General features: G+C 32.6%; 1 protein-coding gene across 7 annotated transcripts in view; it reads right to left on the bottom strand.

The window, feature by feature from the left end:
- Nucleotides 1-897: 897 nt before the first annotated feature.
- Nucleotides 898-23,499, bottom strand: part of LOC127728235 (far upstream element-binding protein 1-like) — a 36,648-nt gene continuing 14,046 nt past the window's right edge. For 5 of the 7 annotated variants that reach the window (XM_052235482.1, XM_052235487.1, XM_052235483.1 and 2 more), the window contains 14 exons: nt 19,494-19,716; nt 19,080-19,178; nt 18,429-18,476; nt 12,828-12,881; nt 11,461-11,563; nt 10,442-10,539; nt 9,138-9,336; nt 8,491-8,654; nt 7,913-8,058; nt 7,535-7,585; nt 6,177-6,355; nt 4,042-4,206; nt 3,357-3,531; nt 898-2,628 (listed from right to left, as the gene is read on the bottom strand). In XM_052235482.1, the coding sequence (XP_052091442.1) occupies nt 3,371-3,531; nt 4,042-4,206; nt 6,177-6,355; nt 7,535-7,585; nt 7,913-8,058; nt 8,491-8,654; nt 9,138-9,336; nt 10,442-10,539; nt 11,461-11,563; nt 12,828-12,881; nt 18,429-18,476; nt 19,080-19,178; nt 19,494-19,716 (1,690 nt within the window). In that variant the 3' untranslated portion in view covers nt 898-2,628; nt 3,357-3,370. The remainder of the gene's footprint in view (nt 2,629-3,356; nt 3,532-4,041; nt 4,207-6,176; nt 6,356-7,534; nt 7,586-7,912; nt 8,059-8,490; nt 8,655-9,137; nt 9,337-10,441; nt 10,540-11,460; nt 11,564-12,827; nt 12,882-18,428; nt 18,477-19,079; nt 19,179-19,493; nt 19,717-23,499) is intronic. The other 2 variants (XM_052235488.1, XM_052235486.1) reach the window with 2 other exon arrangements.

The following is a 23,499-nucleotide window of genomic DNA, read 5'->3' as shown; positions in this document are numbered from 1 at the left end:
TTATTAATCTTGTGAACAAGCATGTAGTAATTCCATTCCATACAAGCCTAGAAAACTTCAGTGAAGTCATACTCAATTCAGAAGCATGTATTATGTAACATGTAAGAACTAACAGATGGAAGAAATGACAAGGCCATAGCAGATTACCCTCGACTTTGTAAGGATATAGTCGCCTCTGTTCAATGACTACTTTTCTCTTCAGGAAACCGAATTCTTCTCTTGGAGATAAGATTATCATTATAGCTGTTACTCAGGCAATAAGTAAAATCTATTCATGTCTGAGTAACTGAACTGATGTTAAATCCTATCAACAATGAACTCAAGTGAGCATTACCTTTTGAAAGGAACAAAATCATGTGTATAAAAATATCTATATTTTTCTCAATTATGCAGTATTTGTATGGACATTTTGCATATAATAAATAAATATTTGCAAGATATCATTCAGAAATGAGCATATAAAAAGGCATTTAAAATTGGTCTAAAAGTGGCATATGTCATTATATATAAAATTATGGCAGTGATGATTTTGTCATATTAAAAGCAACATACAGTTGTGTCAATGCAAATATCAAATTTCATAAGAATGTCAATTAACAAACGAGATTGCAAAATATGGCACAAAACAGTCTGAATAAGGCATCATTCAACAATCATTCACAAAAATTTTCAATGAATTTAAAGCAAGTAACAAATATGCCATAGATATTCAATTTCATGCATAAATATTTTTATGTCCATAATTTTCTCCAATCAAAAGCCGTTTCGGTCAGGACTAGTATCAATTTGCTGCCACCTCAAATTTTCTCTCTCCATTACAGCCTCTGCCAACACCAATTTCTGTCCCCATCTACATAAATAGAGGCAAATTAACCATAGCAATCACATAAAAGCAAGTTCATTTTAAAACATATTTATTTTTGTCACATAACCATACCCGTTCTCGGGTAGACATGTGTAACCCTCTGAGGGTAAAAAAAAGTATACATATACACAGCACAAAAGAAATACATGTGAGATAGTTATCACTGGGTTTACATAGTTATTTATTAAAATGCTTTTATCATTACTCTATATAAAAAAGACATTCAATGTGATCAATCAGTTAAGGTAACATGGATGATTGTGTGTATCTGTGAATACCAATTACAAATTAAAAACAACATATACCAAGCAAATATCAAGAAAAAATGGCTAAGAACTATGTAAAGATTAATGGTCAAATCACCTAGATAGAATATACTAATAATTATATAACACCAACAGCTCATACATAAACAATATCTTGGCGCAAGGTCCAATAAAGGAAAACCTGAATAAGTATGGGATATACAACACACTATGTACAACGATGACCAATGGGCAGGTAGCTTTGGGGGACCAGCTTCTATGGCAACAAGAATCGACGATCTCAATATATATGAACAACGCAATGCATAATAGAATTCTCATCATCAACACATGGGTATCATCATCATCAATTTAACAGACATCAATAATATAGTTGGATATAATCATCATTTTAAGCAAAGAAAGAGAGGTAATCTCACTTAGTTAAGGGAGGTTACCCCTCCTGGACATGTTTTTTCAATGCATCATATAATAATACTAGAAACATACATTTTGAACTTCAATAAGACATGGCAAAAAAATATCAATATTTCAAATGTTTAAAAATTCATTGTTCAAGTGAAACTAAAATAATCATTACGACCAATATGCAATGGAAAATATATCAATACGAAAAAGTTTTCATTTATATCATATGCAATGCAAATTTATCATGTAAAAAACAATTCAAAAAGTCATTTCAACAAAATAATGAAATTATATATCTCTATCATTTCAAAAGGCATTATCTTCTTTAAAATACTTTTAACATTTCAAGTAAAACATGATATCAATATGAAATCTTTTAACAGCAATAAATTCAATGCACATTATTTTCATTAAAATTAAACATGTGTCTTTCTCTGAAAAACTACAACTAACACAAAATAAAAAAGAATAAGTCTTTCACGATCAATATTAAGAGTTTTGATTGCAATGCAAAATAATTTTCAAGAATACATAATATAAATAACAGTGAATAAATTGCAATATTTTCAAGAAACAAAAAAATAAGCATTTACCATTTGGAATGTATTGTCTAAAAAGTATAAAACAAACTATGTCCTACAACTATATTTTATGACAGACAAAAAAAAATAATCCCTGACAATGAAAAAAAGAGAGAGTTGCTTTGGGGTATTCTAAATTTACTCAAATTTGGCACTGAAGTACAGAAATGTTTTATATCATATACAATACAAGGGCATCAAGATAAAATGATCATCAATGATAATAAAATACTCTTCTTTACATAAAATAATGAATCACAATTTGCAACATGAAATGGCAATAAACATATACTTTTATCAATAAGAAAACAACTTTATATAGAAAAAATGCACTTACAATTTTAACAAATTAAAGAATACCCCAATGCAAAAGTCTTAATTAAATGTTCATTGTCAAGATGAGCACTTTTCAATAGTAGCCTATGTCTTCTGTGTGGATGTTAAATATGATGATTCTTTCACAACAGTCTTATATAAAAGTCTTGACCAAAATATTGCCATTCGATTCCTGAAAAGAAAGAAAATGTATCATTTACAATAAACAGTCCTCCTTATCTTGCAATTTTTCTATATTTTCAATATATTCCTGCACAATTTTATAAATCAATCCATATAACAAGAGCCATAAATAGATGTGCAGAAGAAATGAAAATATGGTTACATGCTAAATGATCTACAGATGATGAACAATAAAATGGTTTGTCACCATATTTTGTAAATGTTTGCATCTGTATTTTCAGATAAATAACAGATAAGGGCGATTGAAAAAAAAAGAAGAAAAAAAAGGTTATGCATTATCCCCATCTGCTCAGATCTTAACATGAGAATAAATGTTTTCAATCTTATTGTAATAAGCATCTGTGCTCATTCAATCTTGGGAGATTCATTTTGTTATGAACATCAACATTTTGTGTTTAAACAACACATTGGTAGTTTATAGGCTTAGAATAACTTAGTTGGTGTTATTTCAATCAGTTGTTTTAACTTAACATTATTTGGCATCCTCCTGGACATATCTATAACATTTTCCGAGTCAGATGCTTCAGTTTGAAATAATCGATGTTTATTATTTTCATAACTGTGTCTCAAACCAACCACGACACATTGGAAAAGCAACATATGTTGCGACTCTCAGCCATAGACACTGTGAGCTACAATGCTTAAGTGTGGAAAGAATGAATAAAATGGGAAAAATTATTTTTTCTTATAATCAAAGAAGTGTTATGGAGGCTGTACCTGTTACTAGTAATTTACTGAGGAGGCTGTGTAGGCTGATGACCACCTGCCCCTGCTTGTAAGGCTGCAGCTTGTTGCAAGACCATCTGAGCCTGCGTAAACATTCCTTGCTGTCTGTAATACTCTGCCCATGCTTGGCTGTAATCTGGCTGGCCAGTTTGTGGGTTGATGGCTGCTGTAAAAAAAATATTACATTCAAGTATTTTTGCACCAACTAATTATCTCTCAAAGTTTTGAAGACAATCTAGGGTATATTTTGGGGAATTTTCCAGTTGGTTTTTACTTAATCTACCCGGTATTCTATAGTAATTATACAAACTTAGTAAAATGGTGCATGCCAAAAAGTGTATACAAATGATCAGGAATGATTTTGCTCATGGAAATAAAATGTGGAAATGGCTGTACCGGACGCCAATCAACATGTATAATCTAGAAATTGTTACTGATAAATCAGAAGTGACAATAGCAAAAATCCCCTCAAAAGCCATATAGAACCACCCCTGAAATCAATGCTAAAACATGTAAGAAAAAAAAATTTGTTCCAAAAATCTAGTGTTTTAGAAATTGAAGTCCTACTGTATTTGTGGTACAATCAATCAAAGTGTGAAAAAAATGGGTATATTTAGTTTTAACTTTTTACAACATAAAAGAAGATAAATATTGAAAGTGAGCATGTTCCACTAACAAGGTTGTTGAGAAGCTGGCTGTTGTGGCTGTTGAACAGGTTGCTGCTGCTGGGGTTGTTGTCCTGCAGGATACTGCTGTCCACCATACTGAGCATACGGAGTCTGGTTGTAGAACTGGGCATAGTAAGCAGCCCATGCTGCAGCATTATCTTGAGCCTGTTTACCTGTTACATATAGTATTTATTTTAAAGCAATGCAATTTCCTCTTCTGGTCGGTCGAAGGTCAAAAGTACAACTACTAGTAAATTAAAGCTCAAGCAAATAAACAAAATTTCAAGAAAGGCATTACAATTCTGAAGTACAAAACAAAATTCTTAAACCATTTTTTGTTGCATTTTTTTTCCACAAATTTTTTAGACTGATTCTACCTTATAATGTACTAGTACTTAAATTTAATTAGCTTTAATGTACAGAATGTGTTAACACAGCTATCATTCCTTACTTCACTTTTTTTTATGTAGACATTAATGTATATTAATTCTAAATCTCGACTAAGATGATAAAGACAAGGAACAGGAATTTTCTTCACATATTTTGGATTTGACATACATACTAAATTGGGAATTTGCATTTATTTTTTAACAAAAATGAAACCAGAATATGTGTCCTTAATTTGGCATACATTTTAGAAAGTTCACATTATAATAAACATGCTTACAAAGTTTCAAGCTGATGTGACCACAATTTTATGGTAATTAAGGAATGTCTGTACTATTTTTTCTGTCTATGAAGAAATAACCTAAAAAAATCTGGTGCGCACTGAAAAACCCTACATGGGTTATTTAAAAGTGCGCACCACATTTTTTTAGGTTATTTCGAATAGACAGAAAAGTATTAGTCATTCCTTATAATTTAATTCTAAATTCCATTTTTAAGGAGTAAATTTTTAAAAAACGCTGGAGACGTCACAGTCCCATGACAAAATTATGTCTATGAGCTGATAGACAAATCACTTTCGGTCAATCAGAAGAGTGTTACATCTAAAATTAAATTATACGATCTTAAACCAAAACTTTTAACCTGATATGAGATCAACTATTAAAGGGACTGAACAGACCAGGAAACAATATGCAAAATTCTTAAACCATTATTTTGTTTTATTTCCCCCTCCCCTCTCCCCAGACAAGATAAAGTTTTAGTTTAAGGAAGTTCACCATGAAATTGTGTTGACATCAGGTTGAAACTTAGTAGTCATGTAATATAGTATACCCTCCTCCAAGAGGGGATCTCCTAAACTAAGGATTTGGACATGTTTTTAGCAATTTTTAGTGATAGTTTTTAAAAATAATAAGGACACAATTTATTATTTTAACCTGGTCCTATAGTTGGCACTAAATCAAATGGCAAGAAAAGCCCTATTAAATCTATACTTCCTGTTAACTAAAGGCTCTAAAGATCCTGTATCACTCAACTGGATCCATGTTCTCAACAAGTTCAGAAAAATTCAGTATAAAATAAGCATTCTGAGAGTATTGCATGGCAATACAGTGTCCCCTACCTGTTAAAAATTCATTGTACTGGAAAATGCTAACTTGATCTATAACTTGTCATGGTGTAAACTATATAACAAATATCAAGTCAGTATCATCAAGCATGACGGAAAAAGGTGTTGAAAACTGATTATCAACTGAATTTTCCAAGTCAAAGGACCTTTACTCTGCACAAATTCATCAGACCGGAACAAAATTCGAGCTCATTCTGTAACTTGTCATGACAAAATTATACACCAATTATCAAATCAACATCTTCAAGCATCAGAAAAAAAAGGGCGGAAATCTGATTATTTGGGTGAATTTTCCAAGTCCAAGGACCATAACTCTGGACAAAATCATGAGACCGGAACATAATTTGAACTTGTTCTGTAACTTGTCATGATAAAACTAAATACCAAATATCAAATCAACATCTTCAAGCACGAAGAAAAAAAAGTGTGGAAAACTGATTTGCCAGACTGACAAACCGAAAGTCCCCTTCGATAGGGGACTAATAAATGTCGTTTTAAAGAGTGTAGACATTCCCCATCATACTTGTTATCTGGTTGTTATATCTCAAACCTGCAACATCATTGGAATTACTAGTCATACTAAATTCTATATAGTTATACAAAACTATTTTCATGTTTCTATTTACTCACTCTGATTTGGATCTCCAGATGGTTGAGGTTGAGGCTGTTGATATCCTGGACCACCCTGAGGTCCTCCATAACTGTTACCACCCCAACCTCCTCCTGCTCCTCCTCCACCACCACCACCACCTCCCCAGCCTCCTTGTCCACCCTGAGGTCCACCATATTGTTGAGGGGGTTGACCTCCACTGTTAAAGCAAAATGTAATTCAATTTCAACATATTCTATAATATTGAACCTCTATAATTTGATAGAATTATATCAACATCAAAACAAAATATATATATATTCAATTGTATACATTTTTCAATAAAATAACTTTTTGAAATTGAATTGAAAAGTTCATGTGGTCATGTCACAAAGACAATTTGAAAGGTTTCTATTAAAACATACTAGTTCAACAAGATGGTCAAGTGTGTTAAAGCACTCTGAAAACTAGTTTCAAAGTATTGTTTATCATCACTCAGACAGAAAATGTATAGAATGAAAAATGTGACTTAGACAATCATAAAATCCTTGCAAACTATAACAGTGTTTTCACAACAAATCCTCAACAAGGTAGGGTTTGTTTTAGTTTTAAAGCAGGTTACCAACAAATAAAAATTCATTATCGTGATTTCATATTTAGTTTTTTTTATAGCACTATTCTACAGAACCAAGGAAGACACTTCAAATAAAGTGATTAAACACAAAAGCAACTGTAGTAATATGTTCATCTTATTAATATTTACTAATGTTTTAAAAAAGAAATACCAGTTATCCCCAACCCAAAATTGAGCTACCGGTATATATTATAGAAAATAGATAGTTAAATCCCAAAATCAAATATTCTTCCACTTATATCATACATATCAATTGAAAATTACAGAACTGGTAGTGACTTTTACTATGTTTTTACTTCATTATGAAATTATTTTTGACATAAATATCCAGGGATAAGGGATAATCTTAAAGAGCCATGTGTGTTACATTTTAAAATAAAAATAAGTTAATTTGTTGCAACCTGAAACAATTTTCAAACCATTAAATCCACATATGTACAGAGCTTTTTTTACACGTTCACATCCTACAAACTAGATTATTGAGCTCATAATAAGATATGAAAAGAAAAACTTCAATCTAAATTTACTTTTCACACGTAAATATTCCTTTAAGGACTTTTCAAGCAAAGGTTAGTAAAAAGCTATAAAAATTAAAATCCAGTGAAACACTTCCAGCTTCCCCCCCCCCCTATTTATAATAAAACTTTTGAAGACCAATTCTTCAAGTACTTGATACAAGATACCATATTATCTATTTAAAGTTACAGTGTGTTAGTCAAAACATATCTAAAGAAAAAAACTGTGATCAACTGAACAAGGACTTACCCAGACTGACCATAATGGTCACCATAAGGACTATTCCCTCCATCATTTGGCCTGGCAAAAATTCCACAAAATTATGATTCAGTAATGCCAACATGAACCATTTTGGAGGTTTTCAATATTTTGACCATAGATTTCGAAAAAAAAGTACAAGAATCCTTAAAACAGAATTCTGTGAACAAAATTTGGCAATATTATTTATGTCTGTCCAAAAAAATTAATAAATTTCAAAAAAGATTTCTATCATTCATCTTTAACGTTATTTTAACTATAATTTTGTTAATTGCAGCAAACTTATATCACAAAACTTTGGTTCAAGCTCATGTGAGAGAAAAAAATGTACAAATTTCATCATAGAAACTGAACTTGTTAGTTGCTTACCCAGGACCACCAAACTGGCCTTGATCTCCTGGACTTGGACCTCCATTTCCACCAAACTGATCTCCATACCCTCCTGGACCACCACCGGGTCCACCCATACCACCATGGGGACCACCTGGACCAGGTCCTCCAGGACCACCTGGACCCTGGAACAAATAAATCTTTTGCTGAGTTGCTAGTTCATAAATTAATTACTAAAGCATTATTAACAAGTTTCATATATACAGTGGTTCAACAGTGTCAGCATCCAGGTCATACATACATTCAGAATAATATTTTTAGAGTTTCAGTTTTCATTTAAGGCTCAAAAAGGCAAATTCAAACTAATTGAGCGGGACACTACCTAGACAAAAATTTATCATGGATTTTTTTTCTTTAATTTACATCTGAAAATTCCATATTTGGACTTAGGTCCTTGTTTTGAAATGGATAGGGACAAGATTACTAGGATTATTCTGTTCCAACTTTTGGGAGGTTTAGCTAGAAAAAAGTTACTACACAGATACTTTTTTGTTTACAAATGAAATACAACATATAAAAAATTTCAAGAGTTCAGAAATTATAACCATAGAACATACCACTGGAACTCCAGCTTTCTCTGCTATCATTTGAACAGCCTGTTGAACTTGTTGTGGGTTACCACGGACTACAAACACCTTCTCATTAGGATTTGGACCTGGGTTTCTCTGCAATTCAACATGGGCCCCTGACTGTTGATTGATCTGTCTGATTGTTTCTCCACCTAATACAATAATAAATATCTATCAGTAAAAGTTTTTAATACATATTTACTTTCCGTAACAATGGCATCTACAGGAATCAGAAAAAGTGAGTTGTTTCTATATACCTCCATCTTGATAACTTAATACTTCCCTGGTATCAATGGCATGGCTGAGTTGACTTATTTATTTGTCTCTCTTTTCTTACATTCACTTGTTCAAAACAAATGTCACACAATTTCATCACTATTCCAACAGTGAGAAAAAAAATTCTTCTTGATATTAAAAAGATTATTCCCGAAAATTTAACTATGTTGAAAGCATTTGTGATTTCCAGTTATCTTTGTTTTGTATTGACTTAAAATCCCATTTTTCATAAATTGCTAAAAAGTTTTTCCAATTTCTTAAAAATAATAAAAAGCAAGTGAGGACTTTAAAGTATCCTTAAAATACTGATATTACTAGTACTCCTAAAATTTAGCAAATTTATTTAGAATAAGTCATACCTTTTCCAATAACCAGGCCACATTTGTCTGCTGGTACAGGGAAGAAGTTTTCATCATTAAAACCACCCATGCCTCCTCCTCCACCTCCTCTTCCTCTGCCCCCACCTGGCCCAAATCCACCTCTTCCCCCTCCAGGACCCCCTCTACCACGTCCAAATCCTCGACCCATTCCACCACTCTGAAAAGGAAAATCCCCATCCTAAAAGAGAGAAAAGAGAGATTAAACAAATGCTAAAATAACTGCAAAAACACTTCTTGAAATGTGCATCATGAATATGATCATTTTTTTTTTTTAAATTGAAAAAAGTTACCAATTAAGTGTGCGAGTAGGCATGATTTGTATTTATCAACTTTTTATTATATACAAATACAGGTGTAGTTAAACCTTAGCAATATCTGTACAGTATGTTTTCTATATCGCCACTTGGTATCCTGCTACTGTTGACGGCAAACAGTTAACATTCAAATTCTGTTTATGCTTTTTGATTATAATTAAACAAGAATGTGTCCATAGTACACGGATGTCCACTCGTACTATCATTTTCTATGTTCAGTGGACCTTGAAATTGGGGTCAAAACTCTAATAAAGATCATATCATAGGGAACATGTGTACTAAGTTTCAAGTTGATTGGACTTCAAATTCATCAAAAACTACCTTGACCAAAAACATATATAGTTATATTGGGGCATAACTGAAGAACGGTAAAAGTGACGCTACCCAAATTTGAACTTGATCTGAGTTTTGTGGTAATAAGCATTGTGTGTAAGTCTCATAACATTTGGTTGAGGCTAACTTAAGAAGAGAACAGAAACAAAAAATTCAGCAACTTTTCTATTTGTAAACACGCATAACTCTAGAACGGTTGTGTATATGTTTTATAACATTTGGTTGAGGCAAACTAAAGTTAGAGAACGGAAACTAAAAATTTTGCAATTTTTCCATTTATAAAGGGGCATAACTCTAGAATTGTTAAAGTGATGCCACCAAAATTCAAACTTGATCTGTGTTTTGTGGTAATAAGCATTGTGTATAAGTTTGATAACATTTGGTTGAGGCAAACTTAAGTTAGAGAATGGAAACCAATTTTGGGATGTACGGACAGACGGACAAGGGTAAAACTTAATGCCCCCTTCGCTTCAGCGGGGGCATAAAAAATATGTTGAAAATTTCTGTTTTATGGCATTTTTATAGTAAAATATATAAGATGGTTGTCAAGATAAATTTATACTAGTTGTCAATTACAAACTGACAACACACTTGATCTAGTTTTAAAAATATAATTTCAATAATGGAGATACTGACCTCGTCGGGTAATAACCTCTGAATCATCTGGATAGCAGCTTGAACTTTATCTGAAGCACCACTAATAGTACATACTCTGTTATCTGTTCTACCATCATCTGCAAAATTCAATTTTTTTACCTGATAATCAAACATTTCTACTTTATTGTATCCAACTTCTTTTATAAGGTTCATTGCTGAACAAACATCATGGATGGATGCTGAAAATTTAGGGGAACAATTAACACATTCAGGAAAAATACATCCAGCGTAGTAATAAAGTAAGATTATAAATGTGCAAAATGAGTTGCTGCTCATTATCTTATACCAACAACCTCCTTTATATCAAGTTTACACAGGAACATAGGTCTAACAAGGACTAAATCCAATCTCCAAATTAAATGTATAGCAAAGAGGCAGGAAGCAATTTTCAAATCTTCTTATTGACCTATCTAGGGATTAAATCAGGAGAGCACTCTTACATGGGACAACCAATTAGACAGAATGAAGTTGATTAAACCAAATATTAACATAAGTTGTTACATCTACATCCTTCACTATACTGTTATAAAAAATTGTTTGGGGAAATTTGGTGATCATGCATGCCAACATCCAAATCTAAAATGATTGATAGTTTAAAGCTTATTTCCTAATACTTGTAGATTAAGACTTTGGTTGGCTTGCTTGCTTTGTTTGTATAAAGGTTTGCTCAAGCATTGGTATTAGGAAATAAGATTGACATCTGCAAACAATATAAATAGGTGGAGTTAAAAGTGTATACATTATATTTAGATTTGATTGGACTTTACCAAATATTCAAATCTTAACTCTGTCTACTTATATTGTTTGCAGATGTCAATCTAAATTACAATGCTTGAGCAAACGTTTATACAAACAAAGAAAGCAAGCCAACCAAAGTCTACAAGCATTAGGAAATTAGCTTTAATTGATCTTAAAACTGAACCTTAGCATCAACTTTTCAGATAAGATTTTTGTATCTGATTACATCTCTATTTTCACCTCTTCTAATCTCAACAAACCTGGTTTAAATTGAACCTTAGCACCAGTCTCTGATTGGATTTTTTTGATCATATCTCCATTCTTTCCAATAACAATCCCTACTGCACTTCTAGGAACTTGAATCTGCAGAAGAAGAAAAAAATCCATATATGCATATCCTTTAAAAGTGAATTATTTAAGCTAAACACATGTAAACTTATTCATGATCAGGGTTTCCGCTGGTGGTCGCCAGTTTCACATTTTGCAAAAAAAGTATAATTGTGGAGATTAAAAATCATAATTGATGAAAGAGATATAACATTTCGACTTTGTCCATCTTGTTAATTTTGTTACAGGTTTCTCAAGACTTTTTCCCTTATCAGACTACTAGGATTTCAACTTGAAGAACTCGTCACACGTATCAATTTTGTCAGAAAATCAATAATCAGCTGATTGCATTTGATAGCAATGTGTACTTCACAATCCTTTTAGCAGCGCACCTGTTTTAAGCATAATATACGTCTGAACTTTTACTTTAAAGATGGTTTGGAAAAGAAAACAATAGTTTGAAGAAAGGGTTCAAAAGTAAGAAAAATCTCGGTTTTTTTTCTTGATCCTTTTAGACAGGAAGTATCCAATAACATGATTGATGATGAACCCCATGTTCCCAGAAGTCAAATTTTAGTACCTTTAAAAAAGTTCAAGAATTTTTTGTTCTTATATGTTACAATGAACTTGAAATAATGCATTTAGTTATGTCAAGAACTGAATATGAATATAAAGATATGTAAAATTATAATAAATGAGACAACAATGCAACAAACAGAATTTTTTTTGTGAGCAAGAAGGAAAACAAGTTCTAATCAAAAACATGTTTATTTGAGTTGGCTAAAAAAGAAATTGACCAAGGGGAAACCCTGTTTATGATGTACAAGTAACTTCCTTGCACATATGTAATTTCATGTCTTTTCCGTTCAAGGTTAAACTATGAACTGGTCCAAAAACTTCAATGAAACAGGTCTAATCTAATAGCAAGTCCCAAGGACAAATGATTCGTTGCAATCTTAAGATTACATTTCTAAAGACGAACTGGTATAAATATCTTAAGTGTCTGGTTCATGAAATGGTCCTGATTGATTTTGGATAAATTATCCTATTCTTTGACATACTTTTGATTACCAGTATTCAATTAGTTATGTCAAGAACTGTAGTCTTCTTTTTTCTGCTTTCATCTGCATGTTTAACCTGACCATAAGAACTAAGACTTTTTTCACTGAATACGAGTGGTTTATAGCCAGGTTAAAGTCTATAGTAATTAAACACTTTCTTTAAAGTTGAATTAAACTTAAGCCAACTGTGTGCATGTAGTGATAAAAGTTCAAAACAGAAAATTCACTTTACAACTTACCTCTGATCCACTAGAATTCTGACCACCAAAATTGCCATATCCACCTCCCATAGACTGAAATTAATCATAATCAGTTAGTTTCATACACAAATATCTACATGCAAGTATGTTGTTGAATTATAATTATCAATAAAATGCTTTGCTGAGCGCAGCTGGATACGACCGCAGAGGTCCAACCCTGAACAGTTGGGGCGAAAATGGACACAATATTCGCGCTTGATACAGGTCTGAATTTGGATTGTAATTAAATATTTGACACATAATAGGTTTCTGACACCGAATAACTGTAGTCAAAGAACTTAGAATTGGTTATATGATTTGAATTTATATACAATTTTTTGCAATACACTATGCTGTTGCGAATTGACCCCCCCCCCAAAAATGTACCCTCACTTTTTTTTTTGCTTTTGTGAAATACACTATGCTGTTGCGTATTGACCCCCCCCCCCCCCCCAAAAAAAAATTTGTTTTTACCATCCCCCCCACCCCCTTTTTCTTTCCAAAAAAAAATATTTGAAGAAATTTTCTTTTTAATTTCTGAAATCTGAAATGAAAAAAAAAATTCCCCCCCCCCCCCCTCCCCCAACATTATACAATTTTGTTTTTGGATTACCTCCCTTACATTGCTTTTTAATTGTCTATTAACCAGTAACCCTTGTTTTTTCCCCTTTTTTGCCCCTAATTCCTAAACAGTTTGAGCAATAACCCCCCAAAGCCAATCCTAACCATCCCTTTGTGGTATGGAAACTTGTAATATAATTTTAGAGAGATCCATACACTTAAACACAAGTTATTGTCTGGAAGTTACAAAAATGCTTATTGTTGGCCCCAATTCCTTAACTGTTGGTACCATAACCACCAAAATCAATACCAATCTTCCGTTTGTGGTATTGAACCTTATGGTAAAATTTCATAGAGATCCATTCACTTAAACTAAAGTTATTGTGCGAAAACCAATGTGTCTTCGGACGACGACGCCAACATCATACCAATATATGACAGCAAAAAATTTTTGGCGGTCGTACAAAAATAGTTGTTAAACCCTCAATAAACCAAACCCCTATTGTGGGATTTACTTTTGTACAACTGGGCAATGCTCACCTTCATACTAAAATAATCCTACAATTAAAACTTTAAGTGTAGATATAATCATATTTGAACAAGTGTTGTAAGGTCTACTATCAAACCCCATTCACAGAATGTATACACATCCTAATGGTGTTAGCGAAATCTTACATTGATGTAGCACATGACGACACCCATCTGACAAAACAATGGTCATATGGGCTCTAATTATGTGCATTTGGTTTCTTTTTTAACTGTTGTTATCAGAAGATTCAATAATAAGTCAACTAAAGTAACCATCAATGACTTTAGTTATTAATCTATAAATAACTGGGTCCTGCAAACTTTCAGTTATCAAATTACATAAAAAGTTATGCATTTAACATTGCTGGCTGTGAATCTGGTTTACCATGAAATAACTGACATCCTCTATCAGGGCTATTCCATTAAAATGTATGTGGGAGGGTAGGAAGGGACTTTCAAAATATCCCTACAACCAAGAACCATTATTTAGATAATTTTGTATAATGGTAATAGATGCATACTGAAAAAAGACCCATGACCCACATTCAATAATTAAACTTCCCTTCCTACCCTTCCACATACTTTTTAATGGAATAGCCCTCACTATCATCTATGGTCTTAAATTGGTCTCCTTATGAAGCTAAACAAGAAGCTGTCAAAATGACAGCATATTGTGTTTTTATTACATTATTAGCGTCATTGTTAAAGCAATGAAGATAACTCAACCGCAAAAATGACCCACTAGAATTTTAGAATGTACTGTACCTCCATTTTTGTTTATCAGTAACAACATATAAATAGAAACTTTTCTAATTGGTTAAAATAGTTTTCAACTGAATTGCACAGAACTGACAGAAATGCAGCTTTCCAGTCAACCAATTGCAAGGACCATTAATCCTGAACAACAGTGAAAATCATTTGACTTCCATTTTGTCATCTGTAACAACATAGCAAGGTTTGAAAAGCATCAGCGAACTTATTCACAAGTAAATGCACAGAAACAATTGGAGCTAGTTACCAGCATTCTGTACAACCCTCAAACAATAACTGGAATTAAATTTGAAAAAAAAAATCTATTAAAAACCATGTTACTTGACAAATTTGTATGACTTGTTTGAAACGATTCTAGATCCAAAGACACATTAAACACCAGAGAATGGTATAAAAGTGTTAGCTTTCCATCGTAGACCTTCAAAACTTAACCCATCAGATAACAATTCCGCTGGGTTTTGTTCAATAGCTGATCATAAGTTGTACCCATTTATTTGAATTTTTCCACTAGGTTTGTTTAATAGTGAGAGTTGTGGTTGTTGTAAGGTCTACTATCAAACCCCATTCACAGAATGTATACACATCCTAATGGTGTTAGCGAAATCTTACATTGATGTAGCACATGACGACACCCATCTGACAAAACAATGGTCATATGGGCTCTAATTATGTGCATTTCCTACTAATTCATATGCCAATCATTGAAGTTTCTTAGTAATTAAGGCTCTTAACTTTTTAAACATTTCAGGTATATTCAAACATTCATATTGAATGTTCCAGTGAATGAGCAGACAAGCATGCTTGAAAACTTAGTTGTAGAAAATAAGTATATTGGGAAATTGTGTCATGTTAAGGACTATACGGAACATTCTGAAAATTGCCAACTGGAAAGAGCTTTAGATTTTGTATCCATCAATTTTGCATATTTTTTTTTTATTAATATGCAGCAAAGATCAACAATTTTATTAAATTCCCGGGTTCCAAGCTTCTAATGCAATTATCTCAATAAATAATGATAATAAAACGTTGTGTATTTGCATGTATATTTTAAATTACATAGTTTGAAGATTATTTCTTCAAATTACTTTCAATCAGTATGGTTACCAACTGTTAAACTATAATACTAAAATTAATTATGTTTCCTTTTCTTCCTGTGTCATCACTTTTCCCACAGAGGGGATCCCAAAAGGTCTTTCAAATAGGAAGAAGAACTGATTGTGCTATATAAGCCCACCTCTTCAAGACAGGGCATGGGCATAATAAGTCATCAATATTAATTTCTATTGGGAAAAATTACTACTTCATCTGAAAACATATGCATCTTCATTTTAGAACTGTTTTTGGATAGTGTTGCAAGGTCTACTATTAAAACCCCATTCACAGAATGTATACACATCCTAATGGTGTTAGCGAAACATTGCATTTATGTAGCACATGACGACACCCATCTGACAAAGTAATGATCACATGGGCTCTAATTATGTGCATTTTCTACTATTTCTTATGTTAAGTGTTTTGACTGTTTGGAAATGATGAATTAAAGGGATGCAATTATCTTAATTGGTAGAATTCTATTTTATATAAGTACAGGAGAATTAGCTCTCAAAACAATTTTCAAAATTTAGGAGAATGCCCCCTCCCAACCCCCTAAAAAAAAACCACCTCTGCAGTTCACAAGAAATTGCGATATGATCATATACACACAATCCTTAATTAGAGTAAATATTGTTAAAGAGTCCAAGCAATACTACATTACATTTAGTTCTCTAAGAAAATTGTTAATTGACAAACAAGGAAACTTGGGGAAACTTTGGTATAATGTACACAAATACAGAAACTCTATAGAGGAACAATTAATCATTTAAAAAAATGTTATACACTAAAATATCATATTTGCTAAACCTAGTGATCACATACCCTCTATTACAGCATAACTCTTAAACAAAAAATGTCCACTCTCTTCAAAATCCAAAAGGTTTTGTAAAGTAGAGATTAACTATCATCCAGGAAATAAAATTAAAACAAACTATGTTCAAAGAAAATTTAGGGGCAGAACTCTAGACCAGTAAATGTCAAATCTGTTGTCATCTAGAAACAATGTCTAAACCATCAAATTTGGCCTGTATATTATAGTCTTAAAAGTCATTGACATCTATTAGTAAAAAAAACAAGCATTCTGAGAGTATTGCATGGCAATACATAGTCCCCTACCGGTTAAAAATTAATTGTACTGGAACAATATGCTAACTTGATTTATAACTTGTCATGGTGTAAACTATATAACAAATATCAAGTCAATATCTGCAAGCATGACGAAAAAAAGTGTTGAAAACTGATTATTTAAGTGAATTATTTAAGTCCAAGGACCACAACTCTGCACAAAATCATCAGACCGGAACAAAATTTGAACTTGTCATGATAAAACAATACACCAAATATCGAATCTTAAAGCATGAAGAATAAAAGTGTGGAAAACTGATTTGCCGGACTGATGGACGGAGTGCAAACCTAAAGTCCTCTTCGACTTCGTCGGTAGGGGTCTAATTACTAGATTCTATCAATACATATGCTTCCTTAGTTTTATCATTATTTTTGGATAAAGTGTTGTAAGGTCTACTATCAAACCCCATTCACAGAATGTATACACATCCTAATGGTGTTAGCGAAATCTTACATTGATGTAGCACATGACGACACCCATCTGACAAAACAATGGTCATATGGGCTCTAATTATGTGCATTGTCAACAACCAAAACCAAAAAAGTAATCAGTGGAAGCCTGTGTGATTTCCAACATCATTTTTGTCGAGCCTTCGACTTTAGTCGAAAAAGCGAGACATAGCGATCCTACATTCCGTCGGCGGCGTCCACAAATATTCACTCTGTGGTTAAAGTTTTTGAAATTTTAATAACTTTCTTAAACTATCCTTGATTTCTACCAAACTTGGACAGAAGCTTGTTTATGATCATAAGATAGTATCCAGAAGTAAATTTTGTAAAAATAAAATTCCATTTTTTCAGTATTTTACTTATAAATTTTCTTAGTTTTTCTGCTGGGAAATATTACATTCACTCTGTGGTTTAAGTTTTTAAAATTTTAATAACTTTCTTAAACTATCCTGGGTTTGTACCAAACTTGGACAGAAGCTTGTTTATGATCAAGATAGTATCCAGAAGGAAATTTTGTAAAAAAAATAAATCCATTTTTTCCATTTTTTACTTTTAAATGGACTTGGATTTTCTGCCAGGAAACAACACATTCACTCTGTGGTTAAAGTTTTTAAAATTTTAATAACTTTCTTATACTATTTTGGATTTGTACCAAACTTGGACAGAAGCTTGTTTATGATCAAATGCTAGTATCTAGAAAGAAATTTTGTTTTCTTCCAGTTAACATTACATTCAGTCTGCAGTTAAAGTATTTAAACATTTATTAGATTCATAAACTATCCTGGATTTTTACCAAACTTGGACAGAAGCTTCTTACAATCAAAAGATAGTATCAAGAGGAATATTTTTATTGATTTACTTCCTCATTTTTGTTGAGCCTGCGATTAACAGAAAAAATAGGCGACACACTGGGTTCCCTGGAACCCTTACGAATTTTTTATACCAATAGTGTAGTTTGTTTTTCATGGTATATTTTCACGACATATTACAAGTACATTCAATCTGAACTTGCTATGGAATCTAACTACTTAATGAGTTAATATGTATTTTTTTTTTAACATCAATACTTACTTCCATTTCCTTCTCTGCTAATAAATCCATGACCATTTCTTTTGCTCTCTACAAATGGAAAAAAAACCCAAACACTTAAGCATTGGCAAACATGAAAAAAACTTGAAAAGTTTGTTTCGATATGGATGTAAGCAATTCCTGAATATTATTATGATGTGCACCACTTTTTGTGAGATTTTCACTTGCCCTTCATTTAGATTATCAAAAACATTTTCTATACGTATATAACAGAAAACAAACAAGAGAAAAACGAAGCAGAAATATACTGTATTCAAACCTCTCATTTTAAAATATCATTATGCTGAAAAACCAGAAAGCTGCATAGTCTTTATTAGGTTCTCTCGGCTCCCCGAACACTTTGAGAAACTTATTGACAAACAACCTTCACATGATTACAATTTCTGTACAATAATTGTTGCAGTAAAACATGATATAAGGAACTAACTTGATTTACATTGTTAAATGTTGCAAAGTTTTAAAACTAAATGCATGAATGGTGTCTAAGTTTCCCTTCTACATATATTTTTCAGCTATGGACAACCATACACAATAGTAACTATTTCATTCCATCCCTTTTATGGAATTCAACATAGTAATCTATACTTTCTAATACCTCTATATATTTTAGTTGAAAGAGGGATATTATCATACCTGACAGTTCTGAGGATCTCCTGTAATTCTCAAAGGTTTTTCATGGGCTGTTTGAATATTGCTGTCTTGTATCATAACCATTTTAACACCTGCCCTTTCCTAAAATAAATAAATATCAATGTCATTCCAAGAGTATAGATACAAATTATCACTATGACCCATTACAGCAACTGCTCAATGGTGCATGTTGCAATTCAAATTTTAAAATATTAAATTCAAGTTTTATAGACAAGTTTGCTATCTCATATATAGACCAGGTTGAAAAAATTTGCTTCCCCAAACATAGCACTGAGACTGTAAAAATCAGGGGCTACATTGGTGTACCAGACAGATAAACAGGAAAATCTTAATACCTCACTCTGCAACACAAAGGAATCCAGTACCATTCGATAATGTAATGAAGTCAATTTTTACCTGCAAGACTTTGATGGTCTCTCCTCCTTTTCCAATAATGAGTCCGACCTTGTTTCCTGGAATCAACATTTCTACAACAGTTTGCATGTCCCCATACATTCCACCATTGCCAACACTACCACCACCACCACCACCACCAACCCCTCCTCCTCCTCCCATCATCTCCATTCCATTACCACTCTGTCCTCTGGCAATGATATCCTGCATCTGCTGCTTGCAAGCACTATTAAGGAAAATATTCATTAAATTAGTTTGCTGCTTGCAACCACTAATAAATAAAATAATCATTTATTTAGTTTCCTTTTACAGTATACCGATACATGTGTGTGCCACAAAAGTCCTCATAAGATATATATATATATATTTTGTTTTAATTTCAAGTTTTTTTATACTGTTGCAGAGTTTGCGAAAATGGTCTGTCCTGTCGGTCAAAATGAGGCTCGGACCAGTATTTTGAAGGCTAGTGCCGGTCCCGATGACTGATGTGAAAACGGCCATTGTAGTGCATATTTCGGCACTTTTTTACATCGGTTATTAGATGTACCGCAACTGTTTCCAATAAGTGTTTACATCGGTTATCAGATGTACCCGCTGACAATTTCCGGATTTATTATAAACAAACCAAAGTGGCGATTTACACGTGGCCTACTAAATTTGTTCATAGAGCCATCCCTGGCAAACAATCCGCGTTGAACCCTACAATGGAGCAAACAAATACTGTAACAGCCGAGAAAGTGATTCAGATGATGAAATGGATAGTGAAGATGACTTTAAATAAGAACAATCAGAAGACCTGAACTGGTCCTTCATTGTTAATTTGCCTGTGGGTGCGAAGAATAAAACTAATATTAATAAAGTTATTTTTCGATAAAATACAGTGTTCCCGCCTGCCCTAAATAGAAGGGCGGCCCGCCCTTGGTGCCCTTACCCCCGCCCTTCTGCCCTCCAAAGTAAAAGAATGCACCCCTCTGCCTTTTCAAAAAAATAAAATTTTCAAATTTCATGCCTACCGGCGTTTCCGGTAAAATTGTTACCTGATTGTGTAACACTAATTAACTGACAATGGGATTAAGTTAAATACCTAGTGCTTCGGCAGTTTTATCACCTTTGTTAATGATTGTTTACTGCTAATTAGTGGATTTAAGATAATTGAACTAGATATTTAATACAGAATGAAATGTCCACATGTTATCCATTTGTAATGTTTATGTACAGCATGTACACCTGAAAAAATTTATCTCAGTAGGCATAACATAAAAAATAAAATCTTAAACAATTTTAAAGGCATACATAGTTTTGACTTAATTGGTAAAAAAATTTTTGTTTCATAACCATGAGTATGAAATTTAAAGAGGAATCAAAGAAATTTGTACTTTGAACATAACAAGATTCACTTCCTGTTTTTAATACTTCTTGTATTTTATAATCCTCCTGACATAGGAACACTCAACAAAGTTATCTTTAACAATGATGGAGAAAAAAGTAACTGTTTATACCTTCTGCAATATATAATTGCATCAATATAAAATATGATTATCTCCTGTCTCACCTGTTATATTTATAAAACTCCTTACTGAGGAGCACTTTGGTGTGCACTTAAAAATAATTTTTTGTAACAATTCAAATGATAATAAATAACTCTCAATAATATATATACTATATGTTTGAACAAGTAATTTAAATGTAGATAATTTAATTACATTCAACATTCAATTTTGAATGTATAACTCCATCTTTCAAAACTACTTGTTTATTTTGGTATAAATTATAAAACATTGAAATTCCTGATGATTATTTTCCATACCAAATGTACAAGCTTGTTTAGATTAACATCAAAATGATATGCTTTGCTTCATGGTATGATAATTTGATGGAAAAAATTCTTACTGGAACCAATATCAAGAACACATTAATTTCTGAATATGGTTTAAATACAACTAATGTTCTCCAGCTGAGCCTAGCAATATTCAAGGTAATTTATACACTGTCCAACATTGCCCTTAAAATCTGGGTTATAACGCTAAAGTGCCCTTTCAGACAACTAGCACCCTTCTGCCCTGAGATTCAAGCTGGAACACTGAAATATGTTATTAATTTTATTTCAGGATAAAATTGACAGATTTTGTAAGACTGGCAAAAATTTTGTAGGACTGACAAATAATCATGCTTTGTCGGACCGACGGGTCAAAATAAGTTTTCACGAACTCTGCTGTTGTAACTTATAATTTTGCAAGTTTTCTTATTCTGGATGAGCAATTGAACCAAAAATAAGAATTTTATAATAAATTTCAATACCAGACAGATTATGCATCATTACTATGAACAGTCTTAGACAATACAAGATGACTACTGGTTACACTGAAAGCCTTCGGAAAACATGGACATTATCAAAAAAATTGAAATGTATGTCATAGTGAGGCAAAATCAGCTAAACAGTGCTGAGCTACATATGTATGTAGACATATGTAGCTACAAATATTACTGATCTTATTACAATAGGTTTTTCAGAAATTGACATCAATGCAAAATTAACCAGTCACTCAAGGATGACAAATGTATGTTATAGTAATATGACATAATTTGATTTCACAACTCAATCTCAATGATTTAGAATAGACTAATATTATAAGTGCATTATAAGCCTTTTTGGCTGAATGACTATTTGGTATTTCAAAAAAAAAATGTTTTTATATTTTCATTCAGGTTTCCCTTTAAATGAAATTATAATTATTTCATAGTGACATGATGTCGTTAAGAAGCCTTGTTCTTTTCTTGTGATAAGGCATAAAATAAAATGCTTCGCTGGGGCGCAGCTTGATACGACCGCAGAGGTCGAACCCTGAACAGTTGGGGCAAGTATGGACACAACATTCAAGCTTGATACAGCACTGAATTTGGATTGTAATTAAATATTTGACACAGCATAGGTTTCTGACACAAAATGAAAGTGGTCTAAGAACTTAAAAAATTTTAATTTACCTATTCAAACCATATCATTATTATTTGCTTTTATATACAAATCAGAAATAACCAATTTAAAATGGAAAATTCTAAAGAAAAAAAAGGAAAAAAAAATCCCTCCCCAAATTTTTTGAACCCCCTTATGATTCACCACTCCCAAACTCAATCCCAGCCTTCCCTTTGTGGTATGGTACCTTGCAGTACAATTTCAGAGAGATCCATACACTTGAACACAAGTTATTGTCTGGAAACTAGAAAAATGCTTGTTTTTTTGCCCGTTTATGGCCCCTAATTCCTAAAATTTTGAGGGAATTACCCCCAAAATCAACCCAGCCTTCCCTTTGTGGTATGGTACCTTGCAGTACAATTTTAGAGAGATCCATACACTTGAACACAAATTATTGTCTGGAAACTAGAAAAATGCTTATTTTTGGCCCCTTCTTCCTAAGCTTTTTGGTCAATTACCCCCAAACTCAATTCCAGCTTTCCCTTTGTGATATGGAACCTTGTATTACAATTTCATAAAGATCCATACTCTTACACACAAGTTATTGTCATGAAACTAGAAAAATGCTTGTTTTTTGCCCCTAATTCCTAAAATTTGAAGGCAATTACCCCCAACATCAATCCCAGCATTCCCTTTGTGATATGGAACCTTGTGGTACAATGTCAGAGAGATCCGTACACATACACACCAGTTATTGTCATGAAACTAGAAAAATGCTTGTTTTTTGCCCCTTTTTGGCCCCTAATTCCTAAAATTTGGAGGCAATTACCCCCAAAATCAATCCCTGCATTCCCTTTGTGATATGGAACCTTGTGGTACAATGCCAGAGAGATCCATACACTTACACACAAGTTATGTCTGGAAGTTACAAAAATGCTTATTTTTGGCCCCTTATTCCTTAACTGTTGGTACCATAACCCCCAAAATCAATCCCCACCTTCCTTTTGTGGTATTGAACCTTATGGTAAAATTTCATTGAGATCCATTCACTTAAACTAAAGTTAGAGTACGAAAACTAATGTGTCTTCGGAAGACGAC

Source organism: Mytilus californianus, unplaced genomic scaffold (genome assembly GCF_021869535.1).
Source record: "Mytilus californianus isolate M0D057914Y unplaced genomic scaffold, xbMytCali1.0.p SCAF_2, whole genome shotgun sequence".
Lineage (NCBI taxonomy): Eukaryota > Metazoa > Mollusca > Bivalvia > Mytilida > Mytilidae > Mytilus > Mytilus californianus.
This window is presented reverse-complemented; position numbering and strand designations above follow the sequence as displayed.